The following is a 23,753-nucleotide window of genomic DNA, read 5'->3' as shown; positions in this document are numbered from 1 at the left end:
ACCCAGTGTCTCGCCTACTTTTGCTGTTAATCGCAGGCTCAACACTAGAGGCTCTAAAGAGCCTGTGTCGCTCACCTTGGTATATGTGCATATTAAACAAAGGACACAGATGGATTCTGACATGACAAAATTGTGTTTTGGTGATGGTGATGTGTTTGTAGATCTTACTTTACTGAACATTCTTGCTGCTTACAATTATCTCTATCTATAATGAACTTGGCCCAGTAGTTACAGTGGAAAATATTTTGTAAAAATTTACAAAAATTTACAAAATTTATGAAAATTGTAAAAAATTGACTATAAAGGGCAATAACTCCTTAAGGGGTCAATTGACAATTTTGGTCATGTTAACTTATTTGTAGATCTTACTTTGCTGTACATTATTGCTGTTTACAGTTTATCTCTATCTATAATAATATTCAAGATAATAACCAAAAGCTGCAAAATTTTCTTAAAATTACCAATTCAGGGGCAGCAACCCAACAACGTGTTGCCTGATTTGTCTGAAAATTTCAGGGCAGATAGATCTTGACCTAAAAAACAATTTGATCCTGTCATATTTGCTCTAAATGCATTGGTTTCAGAGATATGAGCCAAAAACTGCATTTTACCCTATGTACTATTTTTAGCCATGTCGGCCATCTTGGTTCGCGGGCGGGGTCATAGGACACATTTTTTAAACTAGATACCCTAATGATGATTGCGGACAAGTTTGGTTAAATTTGTCTTAGTAGTTTCAGAGGAGAAGATTTTTGTAAAAGATTACAAAAATTTACGAAAAATGGTTAAAAATTGACTATAAAGGTCAATAACTCCTTAAGGGGTTAACTGACCTTTTTGGTCAAGTTGACTTAATTGTAGATCTTACTTTGCTGAACATTATGATGTTTACAGTTTATCTCTATCTATAATAATATTCAAAATAATAACCAAAAACTGCAAAATTTTCTTAAAATTACCAATTTAGTGACAGCAACCCAACAACAGGTTCTCCGATTCATCTGAAAATTTCAGGGCAGATAGATCTTGACCTGATAAACAATTTCACCCAATGTCAGATTTGCTCTAAATGCTTTGGTTTCAGAGATATAAGCCAAAATCTACAAAATGTTCTATTTTTAGCCATGGCGGCCATCTTGGTTGGTTGACCGGATCACCGGACACATTTTTTAAACTAGATACCCCAATGATGATTGTGACCAAGTTTGGTTAAATTTGACCCAGTAGTTTCAGAGGAGAAGATTTTTGTAAAAGTTAACAGACGACGCCGTACGACAACGACGACGACGACGATGATGACGGACGCAAAGTGATGAGAAAAGCTCACTTGGCCCTTCGGACCAGGTGAGCTAAAAAATGAGGAAAAAAATTAATAAAAATATTCCTCTCTATACTATCTTTTGATTGTAAGTAGCTTCTGTCCAAGTTTGGTAAAAATCCAGGATAGTTAATGAATCTAATAAATGTTTTAAAAACTTAAACTGCAGACTGTATGTAATGTTAACTGGAAGAAAAACTAAGTCCATTTATTAGTAAAATACAGAAAAAATGGAACAAAATTTTAACAAAATTTCCTTCTAGATACTAGTTTTTAATCATAAACAAGCTTCTGTCCAAGTTTGGTACAAATCCAGGATAGTTTAAGAAAGTTGTTAAAATTTTAAAAACTTTAACCACAGAGTGAATGTAATGTTAACTGGCAGAAAGAACTAAGTCCATTTATAAGTAAAATACAGAAAAAATGGATTTTTTTTTTTTACAAAATTTACTTCTGGATACTGTCTTATGATCATAAACAAGCTTCTTTCCAAGTTTGGTAGAAATCCAGGATAGTTTAAGAAAGTTATTAAAATTTCAAAAACTTTAACCACAGAGTGAATATTTGTGGACACCGCCGATGACTACGACGACGCCGACGGAATGTAGGATCGCTATGTCTCGCTTTTTTCACAAAAGTCGAAGGCTCGACAAAAATCAGTTTTTAACAAAATTCACCTTCACTTATGATGTCACAAATACATCACTAATGTTGCAATTGGTGAAAATCTTTTTTCACTGAAACAATTGGGACATTTTAAATTATGTTTTCATCAAATTTTCACAACATTATTGCAGTTAAAAAATTTCCGATTTTAAGGGTCAACATTACTAGTTAGTGAACCAACTCCTCTGTACAAGATAATTAACTTACTTCACTGGTTGTTGTTTCTTTTGGGGAGATTCATCTTCAACTGGAGAAACATCCCAGTCACTATCAGAAAAATCATCCTGAATTAAAGGGAAAGATTTTATTTCACATAATCATAAATATCTCTCTGCAACAACTTATAGTCATAATTATTAAATCTCCTGTAGTAATGACTTCTGCTCATTGTACTCAACAAACAAACATTGTTGTTTGTCATAAGTTTTCTTTAATTAGAAAAGCCACAAACAGAAACAGAAACAAAACAGAAAAACAAAAGGAAAGGTTATTCACTATTGTTTTGTCTTCACTGTGTGTTTTTGTCATATACTGATCATTTTCCTAGTAACTTGTTCTTATATCTTGATTTCAGATGCTTTCTAGTTCTGTTATTTTGTGTGTTTTGTTTGTTATTTGTCTACAGTTTGTGTGTTTTGTTTGTTATTTGTCTACAGTTTGTGTGTTTTGTTTGTTATTTGTCTACAGTTTGTGTGTTTTGTTTGTTATTTGTCTACAGTTAGGGATCTTCAACTTTCTTCATAAAGGATATGTTATAAGCAAAGACTTAGAAATTTTGTAAACAGGTTCTGAACTAATGTTTTCTTTTGTTTTCAGAGGTTGAATACAATAATAGGATAGACTTTAAAAACATACCAAAACATCAGGTTGTTTAGAAGATTTAGATGGACCACCTAATCCCATGATGTCAACAGCACCTGCTCTTTTCTGCCCATCTTTTCTTCCCTGCAATACAAAGTGATATTTCAAATTTCAATTCCTCTTATTTACCTCAAAATGTTCAATATTACAATTAGAGGCATTGATTCGAATCATGTTAATATTCTTATTGCTGTAACCCAATAGATCTACGTAGCTTAATACTATAAAGTCAAAATTTCTGAGAAAAGTTACATGTGTTGTTGTGCTAATCATACCCAAACTGATACTTCTAAGTATGGGAACTCAGGAAGCATGTGTTTGACAGTGCATAAATGCAGTCACAGCTTTCAACTTACCACTGTCAAGCTGCTGATCAAATAAAGAAGCTATTCTGTTTAGTAGTACTGGAGAAATGTGTGACAAAATTATTAAGGTCGTTCAACATATTAAACATGTCATGAAGCAATTCAAATGTGAACTGTGTAGAGATTTTGCATTTAAATTTTCCAATATGCAGAAATGGTAAAATCCATGTTTTCCTATGGGAAACTCCTTAAAATCAATCTGATCAAATACTTGACTAATGAGGTCCACAACTACATTTGGTATGAAGTATGACCCAACCCATGATCACAACTTGAGTTTAGTTGCAATCCATTCTAAAGAAGTGTTTACGATTTTGCACTGAATTTTTTTTTGACAGGCAGTCTGACCTTTAATTCAACATTTCCCCTTTTCCTCATGTAAGGAAGACTTTAAAATTACTTTTTGTTATATATTGTACCTTTCTTGGTTAATGCACACTATTTTGTTAATTGGTTAATGCACACTATTTTGTTAATTGGTTCAAAATTCATCTACCATCAAATATTCATTCAAATGCAATGACCTAATTTACTGTATCATACTTACAGCCAACTGGTGCTCAATAGTTCTTGATAATTCTGCAACCTTTTGACCCTTACCAGGTGATGTCGACATACCAAAACTTTGTTGCTGAGGAGTTCTTCTCACAGGTGCAGTACTTGCTTTTGGACCTAGTTCACTAAGAATTTCAATGCATACATTCAATTTGTGTACATTATCAAATTAGAAATCTTACAAAATAAGAAACAGTGACCCTCCTTCACAAAATTGTCAAGGTAAAGAACAGCAATAATTTTTACATGTAATTTCATCATAGTTTTGAGAAATAAATCCAATGTAAACATCCTGTTTTTATATTTCGTGTGCTTGTACAACTTTGACCCAAACAACAATATTATGTCGTTTAATATAACTTTCAACGACTAATACAAAATCAATTAGGCATACTGGTACTCTTAGTCTTGGACTTTTCTTTGGAAAAGTATAATATAATCTTTTATTTTTTTGTGTTATGATGCTGTCTCGTTGACAAATACTGTTTCTCTCCTTTAATTTATGTGTTGTCACTAATGACTTTAGTCTTCCCGCCAGAACTTATACTTTGGAAACAGCCTTCAGGTATACTTCACCATGAATTTAAACTTAGGTTTCAATATTGTTTTACCTCATATCTTCTGAGTCATCCCAGTCATCATCACCATCATTCGCAAGTGGTTTAGACATAATAACTTGTGACCTTGGTGCTGCCACAGGTTGTGTTTGTTGTTGTGGTTGGCGAGCAGGACTAGATGGCACACGTCTTACTTGCTGGAATGCTGGTTGGTTCTCACTCTCATCATCATCATCATCTTCTGAATCCCACTGTGTACTGGTCCAGTCAATACTAGAACTAAAGTTTCAATTTGTATAATAATGTGTACTGTTCCAGTCAATACTAGAACTAAAGTTTCAATTTGTATAATAATGTGTACTGTTCCAGTCAATACTAGAACTAAAGTTTCAATTTGTATAATAATGTGTACTGCTCCAGTCAATACTAGAACTAAAGTTTCAATTTGTATAATAATGTGTACTGTTCCAGTCAATGCTAGAACTAAAGTTTCAATTTGTATAATAATGTGTACTGTTCCAGTCAATACTAGAACTAAAGTTTCAATTTGTATAATAATGTGTACTGGTTAATTCATTAATAGAACTAAAGTTTCAATTTGAATAATAATGTGTACTGTTCCAGTCAATACTAGAACTAAAGTTTCAATTTGTATAATAATGTGTACTGTTCCAGTCAATACTAGAACTAAAGTTTCAATTTGTATAATAATGTGTACTGGTTTAGTCAATACTAGAACTAAAGTTTCAATTTGAATAATAATGTGTACTGTTGCAGTCAATACTTGAACTAAAGTTTCATTTTGTTTAATAATGTGTTCTGTTCCGGTCAATACTAGAACTAAAGTTTCAATTTGTATGATAATGTGTACTGGTTTAGTCAATACTAGAACTAAAGTTTCAATTTGTATAATAATTTCTATTTTTTTTTCACTGTAAAATTATTATAGCACATGGGTGCAAAAGTCAAGTTATAATTCAGGGTCAGAAACAAATCTCAGGTGAGTTGACAAATTCCGAATGACAACTACAAAAACTGATTCCATTAACAGGTATGCCTTTGACCACAGACTTTAAAGTCAATAGGTGTCATCTTTACCCTATGCGTCATTTATATCAAAATTAGGTTTGTCAATATTTTTTATGGGCTCAAAAACTTTGTTTTGGATGAATGGCACATAGAGGGGTATTCATCATATCATAATCTCAAATATGCTGCAATTGGGCTTAAAGCATTCAGGTTTGACTTGTTTTTATCAACTGATACAATAGACAGGTTTATAATTCTTTACATTCCAAAGCAATTTCTTAATTTTTTTACACACTTAAAATTCTTCTTGTGTAGTAGAATGGTAGTACCAGGTGTTTTAATGAGAAGACTAATTTGTACAAATTCTATTAAAACATAAATTTTTTTGTTCATATGGCTTCTTGTGTGCAGCTGAAAAAAATTAAAGTTTGAAAAATGTAAACATCTATTTACTTTGATGAGTTTTTACTATCTTTTAAAAGTTTATGACATGCCAAGACACAACTGCAACCAATCTCTCTAAGAACTATATATAGGCAGAATAATGAAAAGAATTGGTACGTATTTACCCTGACTGTCCAGTTCTCTGTGGACTAGCCATTCTAGGAGCTGGCTTAGGAAGTTGTTGACTGGGGACTGGTTGAGGTGTACGTTGCTGACTAGTTACTGTTTGTCTCTGTGGTGAAGTTCCAGGTGCTGTAGGTCTCTGTGGCGATGTTCCAGGAGTTCTAGCTGGAGATGCCAAAAACATTGCAGCTGTGCCACCAGACTGCTGAGGCTGAGATCGAGGTAATGAAGTACTAGGATGAGGTCTAGGCGGCATATGGCTTCTCGGAGCTGTGATTAAGAAAAAATGTATCATATATATATATATATAGATATGGTATCCTATTGGACTAATTGTAGGCAGGGGTTGGATTTAAGAGACAAATCCATGAAATTAAGAAAAAAACATAGTTTCAACATATTTGATTTGAAAACTTGATATTCAAAATATGATTATAGTATAAAAAAAGGGTATATGGAAACAAGATTGTCCTTATATTAATTCATCACCCTTTTAACGTTAGTGGAAACACCTTTTGCACATATGCAAAGGGTGGCTAAGTTGAACTAAGCTTTAAGCATGACTTTCAATGTACAGTGTAAATGCTTGTATGTGACACACTTTCTGGTAGTAGTGAATAATCATACCAAGTTTCATTACAGAACTCAGGGTTTTAAATTAAAGATTGAAACAATTTGTGATGGACAGATGCACAGACAAGCTGATAGGTCTTCTGCCATTTAATTGACAGGGCCCTAATCAAGTCATTAATAATCATTTTTTTTTAAATAATTTAACTTAGTTGAATGAATGGTAAATAACTAACCTGGTGGAGGTGATCTCTTCATTTGTTTCAGTTTTTCTCTGGCTTGTTCTTCTGCTGCTGCATCATACTGTCTACGGAAGTCAGGGAATACTGGGTATTTCTACAAAACATTCAGGTTTAGTCAGAGGTAAGTCACCTACTGTTTGCCTGTTTTTGTAACTGATTTATAATTTAAGTTTGGTTATATGTGTATACTTAACTGTAAAAATATAATAATAAGAAAATGAAACACCTTAAATACATGTCACCAAAAGCAATCGAACATATAAAATGGTCTACAGCAAATTTTGGTATGGACCAAAGTAATCTCCATTACAAAAGAGCACTAAAAGTTCTTAACTGTTGTCTTTGTTGGTCACTGTATTCAAAATTACCTGCTGAGTTGATTGCCTTCTTCCTCTTAGTATTTGCAGTTTATTCCTTAAGATGTCATCTGGTAATCCTCTTGTTTCCTGAAAAATTGTCATTAAAAGAAATAAAAAAATTGATATTTCTTGATTTAAAAGTTGACAAGAAACCTGATTTAATTCTGAAAGTATGGAGTATATATATCAGTTCAAACAAATGTAAGTTTCTTCTTTACACACAATTTGGTAGATTGTACTTTTTACTTCTTTTCTTGAATGTTCATTAAACCATTAGGCAGATAGTTTTTAATGCTTTCCTTTATGGAATTCTCATTTAAACTTATCAAATATTTAAAAAGTAAAATGATAATATCATTAATCAATTTTGAAAGAATTCAAAGCTTCTGGTAAAGCATTTGAACTTCTCCTTTGAAAAAGGTTTAAATACAAAAAATAAATCCGTTCATGTGGTTTTTTTTTAGTTAGTTAATTTTTTTTCAATGAAACAAAACTCATAAGCACTGCCTTTACAGGGATGTCAGGCACTCTAGAGTAATAACTTAATCTGAAATTAAACTTACAGGTGGAACACCAATTTTCTCAAGCTGATCTTGTAACAGTTGTACCAGTTCATCCCTCATTACCTTCAGTGTTGGGTTCTTTCGTAGTTCTTCTAAGAACTGTTGTGTCCTCATGGTGATCTCTCCACTTCTGTAAGTTCTGTTAATTACAAATAATTCAATATGGATTACATCATTTAACGGATACAAAATAAATGTGGATAGTGTCCACATGTGGACACAGATGATGCCCCTGCTTGCATATCATATAGTTATAAAGGGACATAACTGAAGAAAGGTAAAAGTGACGCTACCCAAATTTGAACTTAATCTGAGTTTTGTGGTAATAAGCATTGTGCGTAAGTCTCATAACATTTGGTTGAGGCTAACTTAAGTAGTGAACAGAAACTAAAAATTCAGCAATTTTTCTATTTGTAAACACGCAAAACTCTAGAATGTTTGTTTATAAGGTTTATAACATTTGGTTATAACAATTTTTATGTTTATAAAGGGACATAACTCCAGAATGGTAAAAGTGTCGCCACCAAATTTCGTACTTAATCTGTATTATGTAGTAATAAGCATTAAGTATAAGTTTCATAACATTTGGTTGAGGCAAACTAAAGTTAGAAAACGGAAACAAAAAATTTGTACTTGATCTTAGTTTTGTGGTAAGGAATATTGTGTATAGGTTTCATAATGTTTGGTTGGGGCAAACTTAAGTTACAGAATGGAAACTAAAAATTTTGCAATCTTTCGATTTATAAAGGGGCATAACTAAAATAATGGTTAAAGTGACACTACCAAAATTCAACTTGATCTGTGTTTTATCAGTGGATGTCAAAATTAAACATTGCATCGTATAAAGCATTGGTTGTAGTTGATTCAACTATTATCATGGACAAAGGAAGATAACTCCAATTTTAATAAAATGCTTCGCTGAGCGCAGCCTGATACGACCGCAGAGGTCGAACCCTGAACAGTTGGGGCAAATTTGGACACAATATTCAAGCTTGATACTGTCTGAATTTGGATTGTAATCAAATTTTTGACAAAATATAGGTTTCTGACACAAAATAAATGTGGTCAAAGATCTTATAAATTCATTGCGCAATACTGTGCAATTGAAGATTTCTTCTTGAAACTTTTAAAAAATTAGAAATTTTAAAAATTTTGAAAAAAAAATATGAATTCCTTAAAAAAAATTGGGAAAAAATTCCCCCCCCCCCCAACTTTTTGAAACCCCCCTTGGAGCAATAACCCCAAAACTCAATCCCAGCCTTTCCTTTGTAGTATGGAACCTTGTAGTACAATTTCAGAGAGATCCATACACTTACACACAAGTTATTGTCTGGAAACTAGAAAAATGCTTGTTTTTGGCCCTTTTTTTGCCCCTAATTCCTACATGTTTGGGGCAATTCACCCCAAACTCCATACCAGCCTTCCACTAGTTATATGGAACCTTGTGGTACAATGTCAGAGACATCCATACACTTACACACAAGTTATTGTCTGGAAACTAGAAAAATGCTTGTTTTTGGCCCTTAATTCCTTAACTGTTGGCCCCATAACCCCTAAAATGAATCCCAACCTTCTACTTGGGGTATTAAACATTGTGGTACAATTTCAGAGCAATTGAAATACTTATACACAAGTTATTATCCTGAAACTAGCAAAATGCTTGTTTTGGGCCCCTTTTTGGGCCCCTAATTCCCAAAGGGTTGGAACCATCATCCCCAATATCAATCCCAACCTTCCTTTCGTGGTATTGAACCTTCTTAAAAAATTTCATCAAGATCCATTCACTTAAACTAAAGTTATTGTCCGGAAACCAATGTGTCTTCGGACGACGACGACATCATACGATCCCAAAAATTTTTTTGCAGTCGTATAAAAATTACTTGATATTTAGAAGAAAATAAAAATTTTGCAATTTTTCCATTTATGAAGGAGCATAACTCTAGAACGGTTAAAGTGATGCCACCAAAATTCAAACTTGATCCGTGTTTTGTGGTAATAAGCATTGTATTGGTTGAGGCAAACTCAAGTTAGAGAACAGAAACCAATTTTGGGACGTACGTACAGACAGACAAGGGTAAAACTTAATGCCCCCACCGCTATAGCGGTGCATAACAAAAAAAATAAAGATATTATGATGTAAATTAAAGGTAATTAGGACATGACATTACAGTACTTAGTTCCATGTTATTGTACAAATACAGACATGACATTACAGTACTTAGTTCCATGTTATTGTACAAATAAAGACATGACATTACAGTACTTAGTTCCATGTTATTGTACAAATACAGACATGACATTACAGTACTTAGTTCCATGTTATTGTACAAATACAGACATGACATTACAGTACTTAGTTCCATGTTATTGTACAAATACAGTTATTCCACATTTTGAGTTTTTTCTGACAAAAAAACTTATTACTGAATACATGTCCATCTCAGGTCATGTTCCTCTAATTTCAACTGTTTTGAAACATATGCTTTATTGCAGTCTGTTTTTATATGTTTGTATACAACATGTTTAACCCTGCCGCATTTTTGCACCTGTTCCAAGTCAGTGGCCTCTGGTCTTTGTTAGTCTTGTATGTTTTTAATTTTACTTCATTTATATGTTTCGGAGTTTAGTGTGACGTCCATTTTCACTGAATTAGTACACATTTTTGTTTAGGGGTCAGCTGAAGCCCGCCTCCGGGTGCAGGATTTTCTCGCTGTGTTGAAGACCCATTGGTGACCTTGGGCTGTTTTCTGCTCTTTGATTGGGTTGTTGTCTCTTTGACACATTCCCCATTTCCATTCTCAATTTTAAGTTATACTACTTGTAGTTTACAAATGACCACAACCTAGACATATCAGAATACCAGTTCTGATAAAAAAATCACTATATTTTTTAGTATAAAGCAAGTATACTGTTTAATATGGTCTAAAAGAAAATTCAAACTTCATAGAATTTGATCATTTCTGATGCAACAGAAAAATAGGCGAAATGAATTCATTAACCAATCCTCAATTCCATACATTTGAGTTTATATCGTAATATATTTATATATATATACTTCAATTGTTTTGCGTAATAGATCAGCTGGCATCAAGCAAACATAAGTAACTACTCATAATGCAATAGAAAAATGTGTTATAGTAACCAAAAAAGAAGAATCAAAGAGCTGAAAGCTCTGAGGAAAAATGACGCCACTGTCTCTAATATTGTGATATTTTTTATGCAAGTCTTGATTTTCACATACCGTAATTAGTTTAACATTCCAACATGTCTCGTAAGCATATAATTGATATTCGTATATGTGTGTGTTATGTGAAGATGACAACTGGCTGTTTTTTTAGTACAAATGTATAGGTCAAGACTACCTGAATGATCTACAGTATCCAATGACTACTGTCTGTTTTTTTCTATAAATAAATAGGTCAAGACTACCATAATGATCTACAATATCCAATGACTACTGGCTGTTCTTTTGTACTAATAAATAGGTCAAGACTATTTGAATGATCTACAATATCCAATGACTACTGGCTGTTCTTTTGTACATATAAATAAAGACTACCTGAATGATCTAAAGTATTCTAAGTAATGTGATTTTTGTCTTGCAATTACATTTTTCTAAATCAAGAATATAGACTACTAGTATCCTTTTCAAACCAAATGATTTACTTGAAGCAAATTATATTTCTGTAGATTTAGACAATAGTATAATATTGTTTTACTAGTTTTATTTCACCTTGAAGATTAGACAAATAGGGAAACTCCTTTGATTTTTTATTTCATGTCAGTCAGGTCGCTTTATATGAAACTTGAAACCACTTCTCTGCCATATTGTTATTTTATAACAACTCTGCCCTTGACCATGTTGACCCATGTAATCGATATTCATTCTTTAACCATATATCATAATCAGTTAGTTTTTGATTTTGCACTCCCACACCACCTTTCAGGTCAAATGTCTGTCTCCATTTAAGTTAATGACATTGAACAATCGTGGTATTAAACACAATTTCAATAGTGATAATGCTGTTCTAGTAGGTCACCATATATTCAACTTGGGTAGCATTCCAGTTATTGAAATTTTTGTCAGATTAGAACAATGATCTAGACCTTTAGGAATGGATCTTACAATTTAATATGGAGCCATAGTATGGGACTCCTACACGGTAACAAAAAAAAACAAGCTTGAAAGGATACGTCAAGCGGCAAAATCTATCACCAGAAATTACAAGTCAAGAGAGGATGGACGGGATACGTCTCTAAAATGCTTGCCTAACTGGAACTACAACAAGATCTCCAGACAAGACGAACAAGGAGTTGAAGCCAGAAGTTAATATTTATGTAAAAAGTAGTTGAGGGGCTGATTCCCGCTATTGAACCATACTGTCATTCTATAATATTATTGCGTAAGGATTTCTGTATTGTCCTTGTTATTGGTCCATGTCTTGGTGTATTGGTCTGAGGGGAAGCCGAAGGCCAATACTGCTGGCCGAGGACCAACAATAACGCCAATACAGAAATACATGTAATAGTATCTTTATTAATTATTAAACTACAGTGTTACAATATTTTTTTATTTCATTTCACAAGAGATAAACATTTTTACCTTGAAGTGGAACTATCCAAATCTCAGTTTCTTTTTATAAGATGCAATATCTAATGATTTGGTGCCGTCTCCATGTATCTTCAGCCTTTTCTCATCTGATGAATTTTTCTACCCTTTCCAGTCACTATAAAGTGTTACAACTTTAATTTAGACACAACACATAAATAGTAATTGGAAAGGTACTGCCATTGCATGTGTAATGCAAATATATTTTTAAAAAAAATAATGTAAGAGTTGAAATTGATACAACTATCCATAAGCCAATTGACCAAAGAACGAAGATTTGCACAATTACAGAATGCATATGCCTGTTTCGGGTTTAAAAATAAAAGACCGTTTACAAAACATGAGAAGCGAAAGTGAACAGTAAAAATCGATTTGTACCATCGACAAGACGACATGATGAAATTATGAGGTCGTCAAGAAATGAACTTTGTGATAATTTACTCGTTCCCCAAACCTGAAATAATTCCGTCGTCTACTTTCAAAATGCTTTTCAAATGAATGGGACCGTCTTTAACCTAAAATATATGCCCTACTGAACGTTTCAGCTTGTTTATGGTGAGTCAGAGACATATATATGTCTCTGGTACAAACAACTGATATATGTCTCTGGTACAAACAACTGATATATGTCTCTGGTACAAACAACTGTTTACTTTCAGTTTGAGTTTATCGTGACTTACAATCTAAAAACTTGAGACGTTCCGAAATCCTGTTTTGGCCGGATCAGAACTCGGCCAATACGGAAAAAAAATCTGTATTGGCCGAGTTGACATCTTATATTGCATATGCAGTTTTCATCATATTAAGTACAATAACAGTGTAGTTAATTAATAATGATACAGTTACAGACTCTGCTGCTATAACTTTGTAAACAAAGATTCATACGCACCGCGTGGGTATAACCGTATTACTAATTTCCGATTATTAAAATCTTCGTAAATCTGGATAAAGACCAGTTTCTATCCAATGGATATCAAAATGATTCCGATTATTACTTTTTTAATGATTGTAAAGTTGAAATGGCATGAAAGGCTGACATTATTTAGGAGAACTATTTTGTCTAGCGATTGCTGATCATTGGAGGGTAAAAAGTCCAACACCACAACAAAACGGATCTATTTATCATGTATACATACCGATTGTTTACGATTGTAAGACATGTGCATAAAAGTGAAAGCTCGAATAAATATGAAAAATATAACAAAGGGATAGCTCCAAATACCATTAAATAACAAAAAACATATGGACAGGTCAAGGATTTGTATAGTGAGAAATCACTATACAAATCCTTGGACAGGTCAAGGTATCTTTTTGGTAAATAAAATAACGTAGGTAAACTGGTTCTCGTCCGACTACAACACTTTAACAAAGACTTTGTTCGAGTGTAGCGTAATACAAGCAGATTCCAGTTAGTATGTAAAATAGTAAATATGAAACCGAGTGCGGTAGGCGGAGGCATAATCAACTTCCATTACTTCTGGTCAATGGTATCGGAAACATGCCGCTGATAGCGTCATTTTCCAAAAATACATTAAATTCCATTTGAACTCGATATGGATTTCAATGCAATGCTGAATTCACAACTGTGCAAAATCAAATAAACGATTATTGCAGTTGATGTGCAAAAATCAACAACAATCAAACTTCTTGCATATATTTATATCTGCAAATATAATATTCACAGCAAACTTAAAATATATTGTGTATATATATAATATGATTTGAATATGAATATGTAAATTGAGTATACTGGGTAAATGAAACAAATATATTGAATGCAATACATGATCACAGGATATACTCTTATGGCAATACAAAGTAAACATTCTGTTTCTGAACTTTAAGCCTTTTCTTTCCAGTGATTCAATTTATCTTGTCTAAAATTTATTATCACTATAAACTACAATCCAATTTTGATTTGAAAACAAGAAATGGGAGATAATGCTTAGTTCAATTAGTCTACCATTAAATGTTGTATTATGAAAAAAAATTACAAAAATAAAAGTGCAAATAAACAATTGATGAATACTATTTTAAATGATTAAAAAAAAACAGAATATTTGCTTTCATTGACCTAAAATATTGTGATAGTTTGGAAAACATGTTGTGATATGCAATGGAGTTTCAGTCACATATGATATGCTATTTGGTTTTTGGTCACATGATATTGATGTGGTATTAAATATGAAAACAGACAAAACAATAGAGTTGGGGAAGATAATTTCCTATACTAAAATTTTTAATTCTAAAATACTAAAGTATGTCTTGATGATTTATGTTTAAAAAAAATAAAGGCTAAACAATTGATGACTTTCTGGTTACAAGCCCAAAATTAGGATGGATTGGTAGGTCATACAAAGACCAAATAAACGTTTTTTTATCATTGATTCCAAACATTTTGTGCCAAAAGTGTAACAGACATAACAATTAAACAGTGGGTCTTGTAACTAAAAAAATTACATTTTTTGTTTAGGCCTTTTCTTTTTTAAGTTTTGTTACTGACACTACATTTAAGCGCTCTGAAGTTTGTAGCTAATATGCATTTTTGTTCATTCCTGTTTGTCAGTTTTGAAAAAAAAGTAAATGCACCTTTAAATCAATTATAATAAAGTTTCCTTAAATTTTTATATAAATATCACAGCATGATAAATATGAATGATTATGAATGTGTTCAATAAAATGACAATTACAAATGAGATTGCAGTGCAACACACTGCTTTCAAAAGAAATTTCCCCAACATCCTAGGTTACCTTGATCTAGTTAATAAATTAAATATTCGACTTCCTTGGAAACTTTCAGCAGAAATTTCTGACAGGGAACCTGAACCTGAAGTTTCAGATTCCTCCTTAGATGAATCAGACATAGGCTGAACTGTCTGTACTACTGTTTCTCTGAAATCACATTCCCTGTCAATTGGTGCATTGTAAAGGTACTTGGTTGAAATAAATTATTTGCAATTCTAGTTTTATGATACGCAAGGATTATATTTAGTTGCCTGACAAATTTTCAATAAATATTAATATTTTCAAAAATGAAAAAAATAATTGAAAATTTAGAATTTTCCTTCTAAATTTTCCTTGAAAAATTGTGATTTTATTGTAAATAACCAACTTACCCCATGGTACTAATCATGGATTGTCTCCCTGTACCAAAACTTCCTGTCCCTGTTCCAGTACCAAGTTCTAAATATAAAGATACAAATATTTAAGTCTTTCAAGTAAATTGAACCTACAACTAATTTTGGTTCAAAGAAAACTTGGTTTTACTTAAAATGTCAGCCATTTAACTGTTCTGATATATTTACAAACGAAAGTGAACCAACGCCTGGTGAGTCTGTAGTGAGTTAGAGTCCCTGAAGTGGATACCTCGGGTATGCAGGGTCGTTATGATGAAACACAATAATGTAGAAAGTCTTATAACAACAACACTGGAGGGACTGCTGCAGAAAATTTATTGATCGACATGTTTCGGTGCCTAGGGCACCGTCATCAGGATACAAATAATACATTGAACATACTTAAGTGTACAATCGGGTTGTCTTGTGACAACGTCATAGTATAGTAGTTGTTATGAAAGGGAAGTAATAGTGAAAGTATAAATAGAAAATGTATATAAATAGATTGTCAACATGAAAATGAAAGTAAATTAAAATTATTTGTATATCAACTCTGTGTTATTATTGTCTCAGCTAAAAATGTTATAAATAGAATGTACAAACACATGTCTGTCCCATAGTTCTTCCGGTAGCTCATCTAAACATATGGTTTCATCACTGCTGCTTGTTGTCAGGTCTATGTAGTCTTCCTGAGTAAGGTCCATGACATAACCGTAATCGTTTGTTATGTATTGCGGAGTGTTATTTAAAGAAGAGTCGGAATCCGACAGGTACAGGTCTTGTTCCAAATCACTTGTTGAGGGTTTTTTCGGTTTTGAGGTGGATGATTGGTGATACTCATACGGTGATTTAGCTGGTATTGTCCTGAATGTAGGTGTTTTCCCGTTCCATTCTTTTTTCTGTACGGCTTCAAATGGTGGTCTCCATTTTTCTATTGCTTTGGCCATTTCACGAGGATTTTGTTGGAAGCTATTATAATCTTCTCTGGCTTTATCTGGGTGTTTTGATTTAAGGTGTGTTACGGCATTTGATTTTCTAGTGAAGGTTGCAACACAATGTTTGCATTCAAACATTGTTGCGACTGGTTCGTGGCGTTCCTTATGGTGTCTTCGTAAAGTAGAAATACTGCAGAAAGTTTTCGGGCATTTTTTGCAATTAAATCGTCTTGTGAAAGTTCCTGTAGTTTCTTTTCTTTTGGTAATCTTTGTATTAGCCATATCGTCTGTTAAGGCCCCAGGGTTCGGTGCTTCCAAATTTATGTATAAGAGCTTCTTCCGTTCTTAGTCTGACGTTTATGTTTTGTTCTGTGGTTGTTATGCCTGTTATGGTGACGTCGTGTTTATTGTGACCATTTGAGGTGAAGTGTTTCGAGACTGGTTTTGTATTATTCTCAGTGTTGATGTCCTGTAGATGTCCCCTGAATCTTTCTTTTAGGCTGTTTCCCGTTTGACCAATGTATTGTTTTTTGCATTGTTTGCATTCTATTAAATACACCACACTTTCTGTGTTGCATGTAATTTCGTGTTTAATATCTATTTGGTAACTGTTTACGGTACTTTTTGCACTTTCTGCGGTTTTCATTAATCTACAGAGATAGCAATTCTTTCCGCAAGGGTGGCTACCCTTACGGGTTTGTTTGCGTACAATTTCGGTTTTTACTAGTATTTGTTTGATTGATAAGGCTCGTCTATATGAAACAATGAGTTTTTGTTTCGCGAGGGTTTGAGTTTCAGGAGTTCTTTTGAGGATATCTTTCCTCTGGTTGATGGTTCCGTTAAGATTTTTTATTTTTGGATGGTAGTTGATTACTAATGGAATCATATCTGGCTTCACGGGTTGGTCAGTTTCCTTTGGTTTTAACAAATCATTTCGATTTAACGACTTTGCTTTTGAAATTGCAGAATCGACAACCTGTCGGGGATAACCCCGAGTCAGGAGATGTTCTTTCAGACGGTTTGTGTGAAATTCGAAATCATTGATTTCTGTACAAATTCGTCTTATTCTCAGTGCTTGACTGAATGGAATACTTTCTTTTTGGTGTTTCGGGTGGCATGAGTTGTAATGTAAGAAGAGGTGTGCATCTGTTGGTTTTGTGTATAGAGTTGTGTGGAGTTTTCCTTGGTTATTAACTACCGTTGTATCTAGGAAATCGACCTTTTCTGTACTTATGTGGCTTGTGAATTTTATACTAGGATGGAATTGGTTGAGGGCACTGATGAAGGAATCTAGATCCTTGCGTGTATGTGGCCATATGAAAAATATGTCGTCTATATATCTCCACCATACTAATGGTTTAAGTACTTGTGTTTTTAGGAATTCTCTCTCTAATTTGTCCATAAATATAATGGCGTATTCCGGAGCCATAATTGTTCCCATGCTTGTTCCCATAATTTGCATGTAGTATTTATTGCCGAATTTAAAACAATTTTTGGTTAAGATAAAGTGCATAAATCTAAGAAGTATCCAAGTTGCTGGTGAATTTTCTTGTCTGTTGTTCAGTATTTCTTTTGCTGCTAGTATTCCTTCTCTGTGTGGAATGGTTGTATACAGTGAGCTTACATCTGCCGTTACTAGAAGGCTGTTGGGTGGTATATCGCCTAGCGATTCGATTTTTTGTAGAAAATGTGTGGTATCTTTAATATACGACGGTATATCTTTGATGAAAGGTTTTAGATAATGGTCCACAACTTTTGACATATTTGCAGTAGGAGAGTTTATTTGTGAAATAATTGGTCTACCTGGATTTCCTGTTTTGTGAATTTTTGGGAGAAGGTAAAATAGTGGCGTTCGCCAGTGTTTTTGTAATAAGAATTCGTGTAGAGTTTGGGGTAGTTTGTGTTTTATATCGAGAATGAATTCTTTTATTTCTTTGGCGATTTTGGGGTTGAGATCTTTATTTACTTCCTCGTAAAAAGTAGTGTTAGAAAGTTGACGGTCTGCTTCTCGCATGTAATCTATGGTATCCATAATAACGATTGCTCCTCCTTTGTCTGCTGGTTTAAGTGTAATGGTCTGATCATTTTTTAATTCATTTAAGGCTCTAAATTGATTTCGGTTGAGGTTTTTTCTTATAAATCCTGTTTTCGGAATTTGTGAGATATCATCAGAAGTAAGGTTTAAAAATGTATCCAAATCTTTATTTCTTCCCGCTGGTGGTGTCCATCCTGTAGGTAATTTAAACGGGTTGGGAGTATATGTGCTTTCACTGGTATCGTTCTTTTTTTGAAAATGGTGTTTCAGGCGTATTCTTCTATTAAAAATTAGTGTATCTCTGAAAAGTTCTAACTCATTTAGTGGGCCTGGTGTTGGACAGAAACTTAATCCTTTTTGTAGCACTGAGTGTTGGGCATATGTTAATTGTTTTTTGCTCAAATTTATTACGGCACATGTATCCTTTTGTGGTTTATTCTTAATTTTCTTATAAATGTTGTGTTTAATGAATTTTCTGGTTCTCGGCATTTTCGGGGGTTGGGTGATTTATTGTTGCTTAGCTGGATTCGCGGGTCGTTTGCTAATTTCGTCTTCGACGGATAGCTTTGTTTTCTGTATTAAACTTGTTATGTGTTCCATTTCAGTGTCAGTTGTTTTGTCTTTTAATCTAATTTCCATAGTTGCAATTTGAGATGAAATTATTTCGCATCGGTTGTTCCAATATTTAATTAAAAGTTTCACTAATGTTCTGCCAAATTCTAGTTGTGCGTCTTCCCATTCGAAAAGGAATTCGGGAGTTGTATCGGGTACTTGGGGTTGTATATTTGATTTAAGTGTCTTGGGTACCATATCCCTTATTTCACATCGGGTTAAGTAAGCCTTATGCTGTTCACAACGGACCAATTTAACATTTAATTTACGGTAAGTTCTAAAAAGTGAAACATTCTTTTCTTGAATTCTGGTCGGGTTTATTCCTGTTTGAAAGGCTTCTTGTTCGATCCTTTTTCTTTTGTTTGCCTGGATGGTACTGGCACTTCTGGAAGGCTCCAATGGTGCCTCAACAAAATCTTCGTTATTTCCTTCGTTCAAAGACATAGCTGCGGGTGGCTGGGAAGGTCAGCGCTGCTGGCAACGGCGGTTCCAAAAGGAATGCAAGGGGTTCACGATAAAACAATAAACAATTACAAACGAAAGTGAACCAACGCCTGGTGAGTCTGTAGTGAGTTAGAGTCCCTGAAGTGGATACCTCGGGTATGCAGGGTCGTTATGATGAAACACAATAATGTAGAAAGTCTTATAACAACAACACTGGAGGGACTGCTGCAGAAAATTTATTGATCGACATGTTTCGGTGCCTAGGGCACCGTCATCAGGATACAAATAATACATTGAACATACTTAAGTGTACAATCGGGTTGTCTTGTGACAACGTCATAGTATAGTAGTTGTTATGAAAGGGAAGTAATAGTGAAAGTATAAATAGAAAATGTATATAAATAGATTGTCAACATGAAAATGAAAGTAAATTAAAATTATTTGTATATCAACTCTGTGTTATTATTGTCTCAGCTAAAAATGTTATAAATAGAATGTACAAACACATGTCTGTCCCATAGTTCTTCCGGTAGCTCATCTAAACATATGGTTTCATCACTGCTGCTTGTTGTCAGGTCTATGTAGTCTTCCTGAGTAAGGTCCATGACATAACCGTAATCGTTTGTTATGTATTGCGGAGTGTTATTTAAAGAAGAGTCGGAATCCGACAGGTACAGGTCTTGTTCCAAATCACTTGTTGAGGGTTTTTTCGGTTTTGAGGTGGATGATTGGTGATACTCATACGGTGATTTAGCTGGTATTGTCCTGAATGTAGGTGTTTTCCCGTTCCATTCTTTTTTCTGTACGGCTTCAAATGGTGGTCTCCATTTTTCTATTGCTTTGGCCATTTCACGAGGATTTTGTTGGAAGCTATTATAATCTTCTCTGGCTTTATCTGGGTGTTTTGATTTAAGGTGTGTTACGGCATTTGATTTTCTAGTGAAGGTTGCAACACAATGTTTGCATTCAAACATTGTTGCGACTGGTTCGTGGCGTTCCTTATGGTGTCTTCGTAAAGTAGAAATACTGCAGAAAGTTTTCGGGCATTTTTTGCAATTAAATCGTCTTGTGAAAGTTCCTGTAGTTTCTTTTCTTTTGGTAATCTTCGTATTAGCCATATCGTCTGTTAAGGCCCCAGGGTTCGGTGCTTCCAAATTTATGTATAAGAGCTTCTTCCGTTCTTAGTCTGACGTTTATGTTTTGTTCTGTGGTTGTTATGCCTGTTATGGTGACGTTGTGTTTATTGTGACCATTTGAGGTGAAGTGTTTCGAGACTGGTTTTGTATTATTCTCAGTGTTGATGTCCTGTAGATGTCCCCTGAATCTTTCTTTTAGGCTATTTCCCGTTTAACTCCAAGTACCCGATACAACTCCCGAATTCCTTTTCGAATGGGAAGACGCACAACTAGAATTTGGCAGAACATTAGTGAAACTTTTAATTAAATATTGGAACAACCGATGCGAAATAATTTCATCTCAAATTGCAACTATGGAAATTAGATTAAAAGACAAAACAACTGACACTGAAATGGAACACATAACAAGTTTAATACAGAAAACAAAGCTATCCGTCGAAGACGAAATTAGCAAACGACCCGCGAATCCAGCTAAGCAACAATAAATCACCCAACCCCCAAAAATGCCGAGAACCAGAAAATTCATTAAACACAACATTTATAAGAAAATTAAGAATAAACCACAAAAGGATACATGTGCCGTAATAAATTTGAGCAAAAAACAATTAACATATGCCCAACACTCAGTGCTACAAAAAGGATTAAGTTTCTGTCCAACACCAGGCCCACTAAATGAGTTAGAACTTTTCAGAGATACACTAATTTTTAATAGAAGAATACGCCTGAAACACCATTTTCAAAAAAAGAACGATACCAGTGAAAGCACATATACTCCCAACCCGTTTAAATTACCTACAGGATGGACACCACCAGCGGGAAGAAATAAAGATTTGGATACATTTTTAAACCTTACTTCTGATGATATCTCACAAATTCCGAAAACAGGATTTATAAGAAAAAACCTCAACCGAAATCAATTTAGAGCCTTAAATGAATTAAAAAATGATCAGACCATTACACTTAAACCAGCAGACAAAGGAGGAGCAATCGTTATTATGGATACCATAGATTACATGCGAGAAGCAGACCGTCAACTTTCTAACACTACTTTTTACGAGGAAGTAAATAAAGATCTCAACCCCAAAATCGCCAAAGAAATAAAAGAATTCATTCTCGATATAAAACACAAACTACCCCAAACTCTACACGAATTCTTATTACAAAAACACTGGCGAACGCCACTATTTTACCTTCTCCCAAAAATTCACAAAACAGGAAATCCAGGTAGACCAATTATTTCACAAATAAACTCTCCTACTGCAAATATGTCAAAAGTTGTGGACCATTATCTAAAACCTTTCATCAAAGATATACCGTCGTATATTAAAGATACCACACATTTTCTACAAAAAATCGAATCGCTAGGCGATATACCACCCAACAGCCTTCTAGTAACGGCAGATGTAAGCTCACTGTATACAACCATTCCACACAGAGAAGGAATACTAGCAGCAAAAGAAATACTGAACAACAGACAAGAAAATTCACCAGCAACTTGGATACTTCTTAGATTTATGCACTTTATCTTAACCAAAAATTGTTTTAAATTCGGCAATAAATACTACATGCAAATTATGGGAACAAGCATGGGAACAATTATGGCTCCGGAATACGCCATTATATTTATGGACAAATTAGAGAGAGAATTCCTAAAAACACAAGTACTTAAACCATTAGTATGGTGGAGATATATAGACGACATATTTTTCATATGGCCACATACACGCAAGGATCTAGATTCCTTCATCAGTGCCCTCAACCAATTCCATCCTAGTATAAAATTCACAAGCCACATAAGTACAGAAAAGGTCGATTTCCTAGATACAACGGTAGTTAATAACCAAGGAAAACTCCACACAACTCTATACACAAAACCAACAGATGCGCACCTCTTCTTACATTACAACTCATGCCACCCGAAACACCAAAAAGAAAGTATTCCATTCAGTCAAGCACTGAGAATAAGACGAATTTGTACAGAAATCAATGATTTCGAATTTCACACAAACCGTCTGAAAGAACATCTCCTGACTCGGGGTTATCCCCGACAGGTTGTCGATTCTGCAATTTCAAAAGCAAAGTCGTTAAATCGAAATGATTTGTTAAAACCAAAGGAAACTGACCAACCCGTGAAGCCAGATATGATTCCATTAGTAATCAACTACCATCCAAAAATAAAAAATCTTAACGGAACCATCAACCAGAGGAAAGATATCCTCAAAAGAACTCCTGAAACTCAAACCCTCGCGAAACAAAAACTCATTGTTTCATATAGACGAGCCTTATCAATCAAACAAATACTAGTAAAAACCGAAATTGTACGCAAACAAACCCGTAAGGGTAGCCACCCTTGCGGAAAGAATTGCTATCTCTGTAGATTAATGAAAACCGCAGAAAGTGCAAAAAGTACCGTAAACAGTTACCAAATAGATATTAAACACGAAATTACATGCAACACAGAAAGTGTGGTGTATTTAATAGAATGCAAACAATGCAAAAAACAATACATTGGTCAAACGGGAAATAGCCTAAAAGAAAGATTCAGGGGACATCTACAGGACATCAACACTGAGAATAATACAAAACCAGTCTCGAAACACTTCACCTCAAATGGTCACAATAAACACGACGTCACCATAACAGGCATAACAACCACAGAACAAAACATAAACGTCAGACTAAGAACGGAAGAAGCTCTTATACATAAATTTGGAAGCACCGAACCCTGGGGCCTTAACAGACGATATGGCTAATACGAAGATTACCAAAAGAAAAGAAACTACAGGAACTTTCACAAGACGATTTAATTGCAAAAAATGCCCGAAAACTTTCTGCAGTATTTCTACTTTACGAAGACACCATAAGGAACGCCACGAACCAGTCGCAACAATGTTTGAATGCAAACATTGTGTTGCAACCTTCACTAGAAAATCAAATGCCGTAACACACCTTAAATCAAAACACCCAGATAAAGCCAGAGAAGATTATAATAGCTTCCAACAAAATCCTCGTGAAATGGCCAAAGCAATAGAAAAATGGAGACCACCATTTGAAGCCGTACAGAAAAAAGAATGGAACGGGAAAACACCTACATTCAGGACAATACCAGCTAAATCACCGTATGAGTATCACCAATCATCCACCTCAAAACCGAAAAAACCCTCAACAAGTGATTTGGAACAAGACCTGTACCTGTCGGATTCCGACTCTTCTT

General features: G+C 34.1%; 1 protein-coding gene across 1 annotated transcript in view; it reads right to left on the bottom strand.

Moving 5' to 3' along the window:
* The window catches only part of LOC127698453 (cilium assembly protein DZIP1L-like), a 71,098-nt gene that overhangs the window by 14,772 nt on the left and 32,573 nt on the right, over window positions 1–23,753 (bottom strand). The window contains exons 13-21 of the mRNA XM_052201905.1: window positions 15,378–15,444; window positions 7,653–7,791; window positions 7,099–7,176; window positions 6,725–6,824; window positions 5,921–6,188; window positions 4,377–4,601; window positions 3,758–3,890; window positions 2,840–2,929; window positions 2,192–2,268 (exon numbers count right to left, since the gene is read on the bottom strand). Of these exons, the coding sequence (XP_052057865.1) occupies window positions 2,192–2,268; window positions 2,840–2,929; window positions 3,758–3,890; window positions 4,377–4,601; window positions 5,921–6,188; window positions 6,725–6,824; window positions 7,099–7,176; window positions 7,653–7,791; window positions 15,378–15,444 (1,177 nt within the window). The remainder of the gene's footprint in view (window positions 1–2,191; window positions 2,269–2,839; window positions 2,930–3,757; window positions 3,891–4,376; window positions 4,602–5,920; window positions 6,189–6,724; window positions 6,825–7,098; window positions 7,177–7,652; window positions 7,792–15,377; window positions 15,445–23,753) is intronic.

This window comes from Mytilus californianus, unplaced genomic scaffold (genome assembly GCF_021869535.1).
Source record: "Mytilus californianus isolate M0D057914Y unplaced genomic scaffold, xbMytCali1.0.p SCAF_4, whole genome shotgun sequence".
NCBI lineage: Eukaryota > Metazoa > Mollusca > Bivalvia > Mytilida > Mytilidae > Mytilus > Mytilus californianus.
Note: the sequence above shows the minus strand (reverse complement) of the source record. Positions and strands in the feature narration are given on the sequence as shown.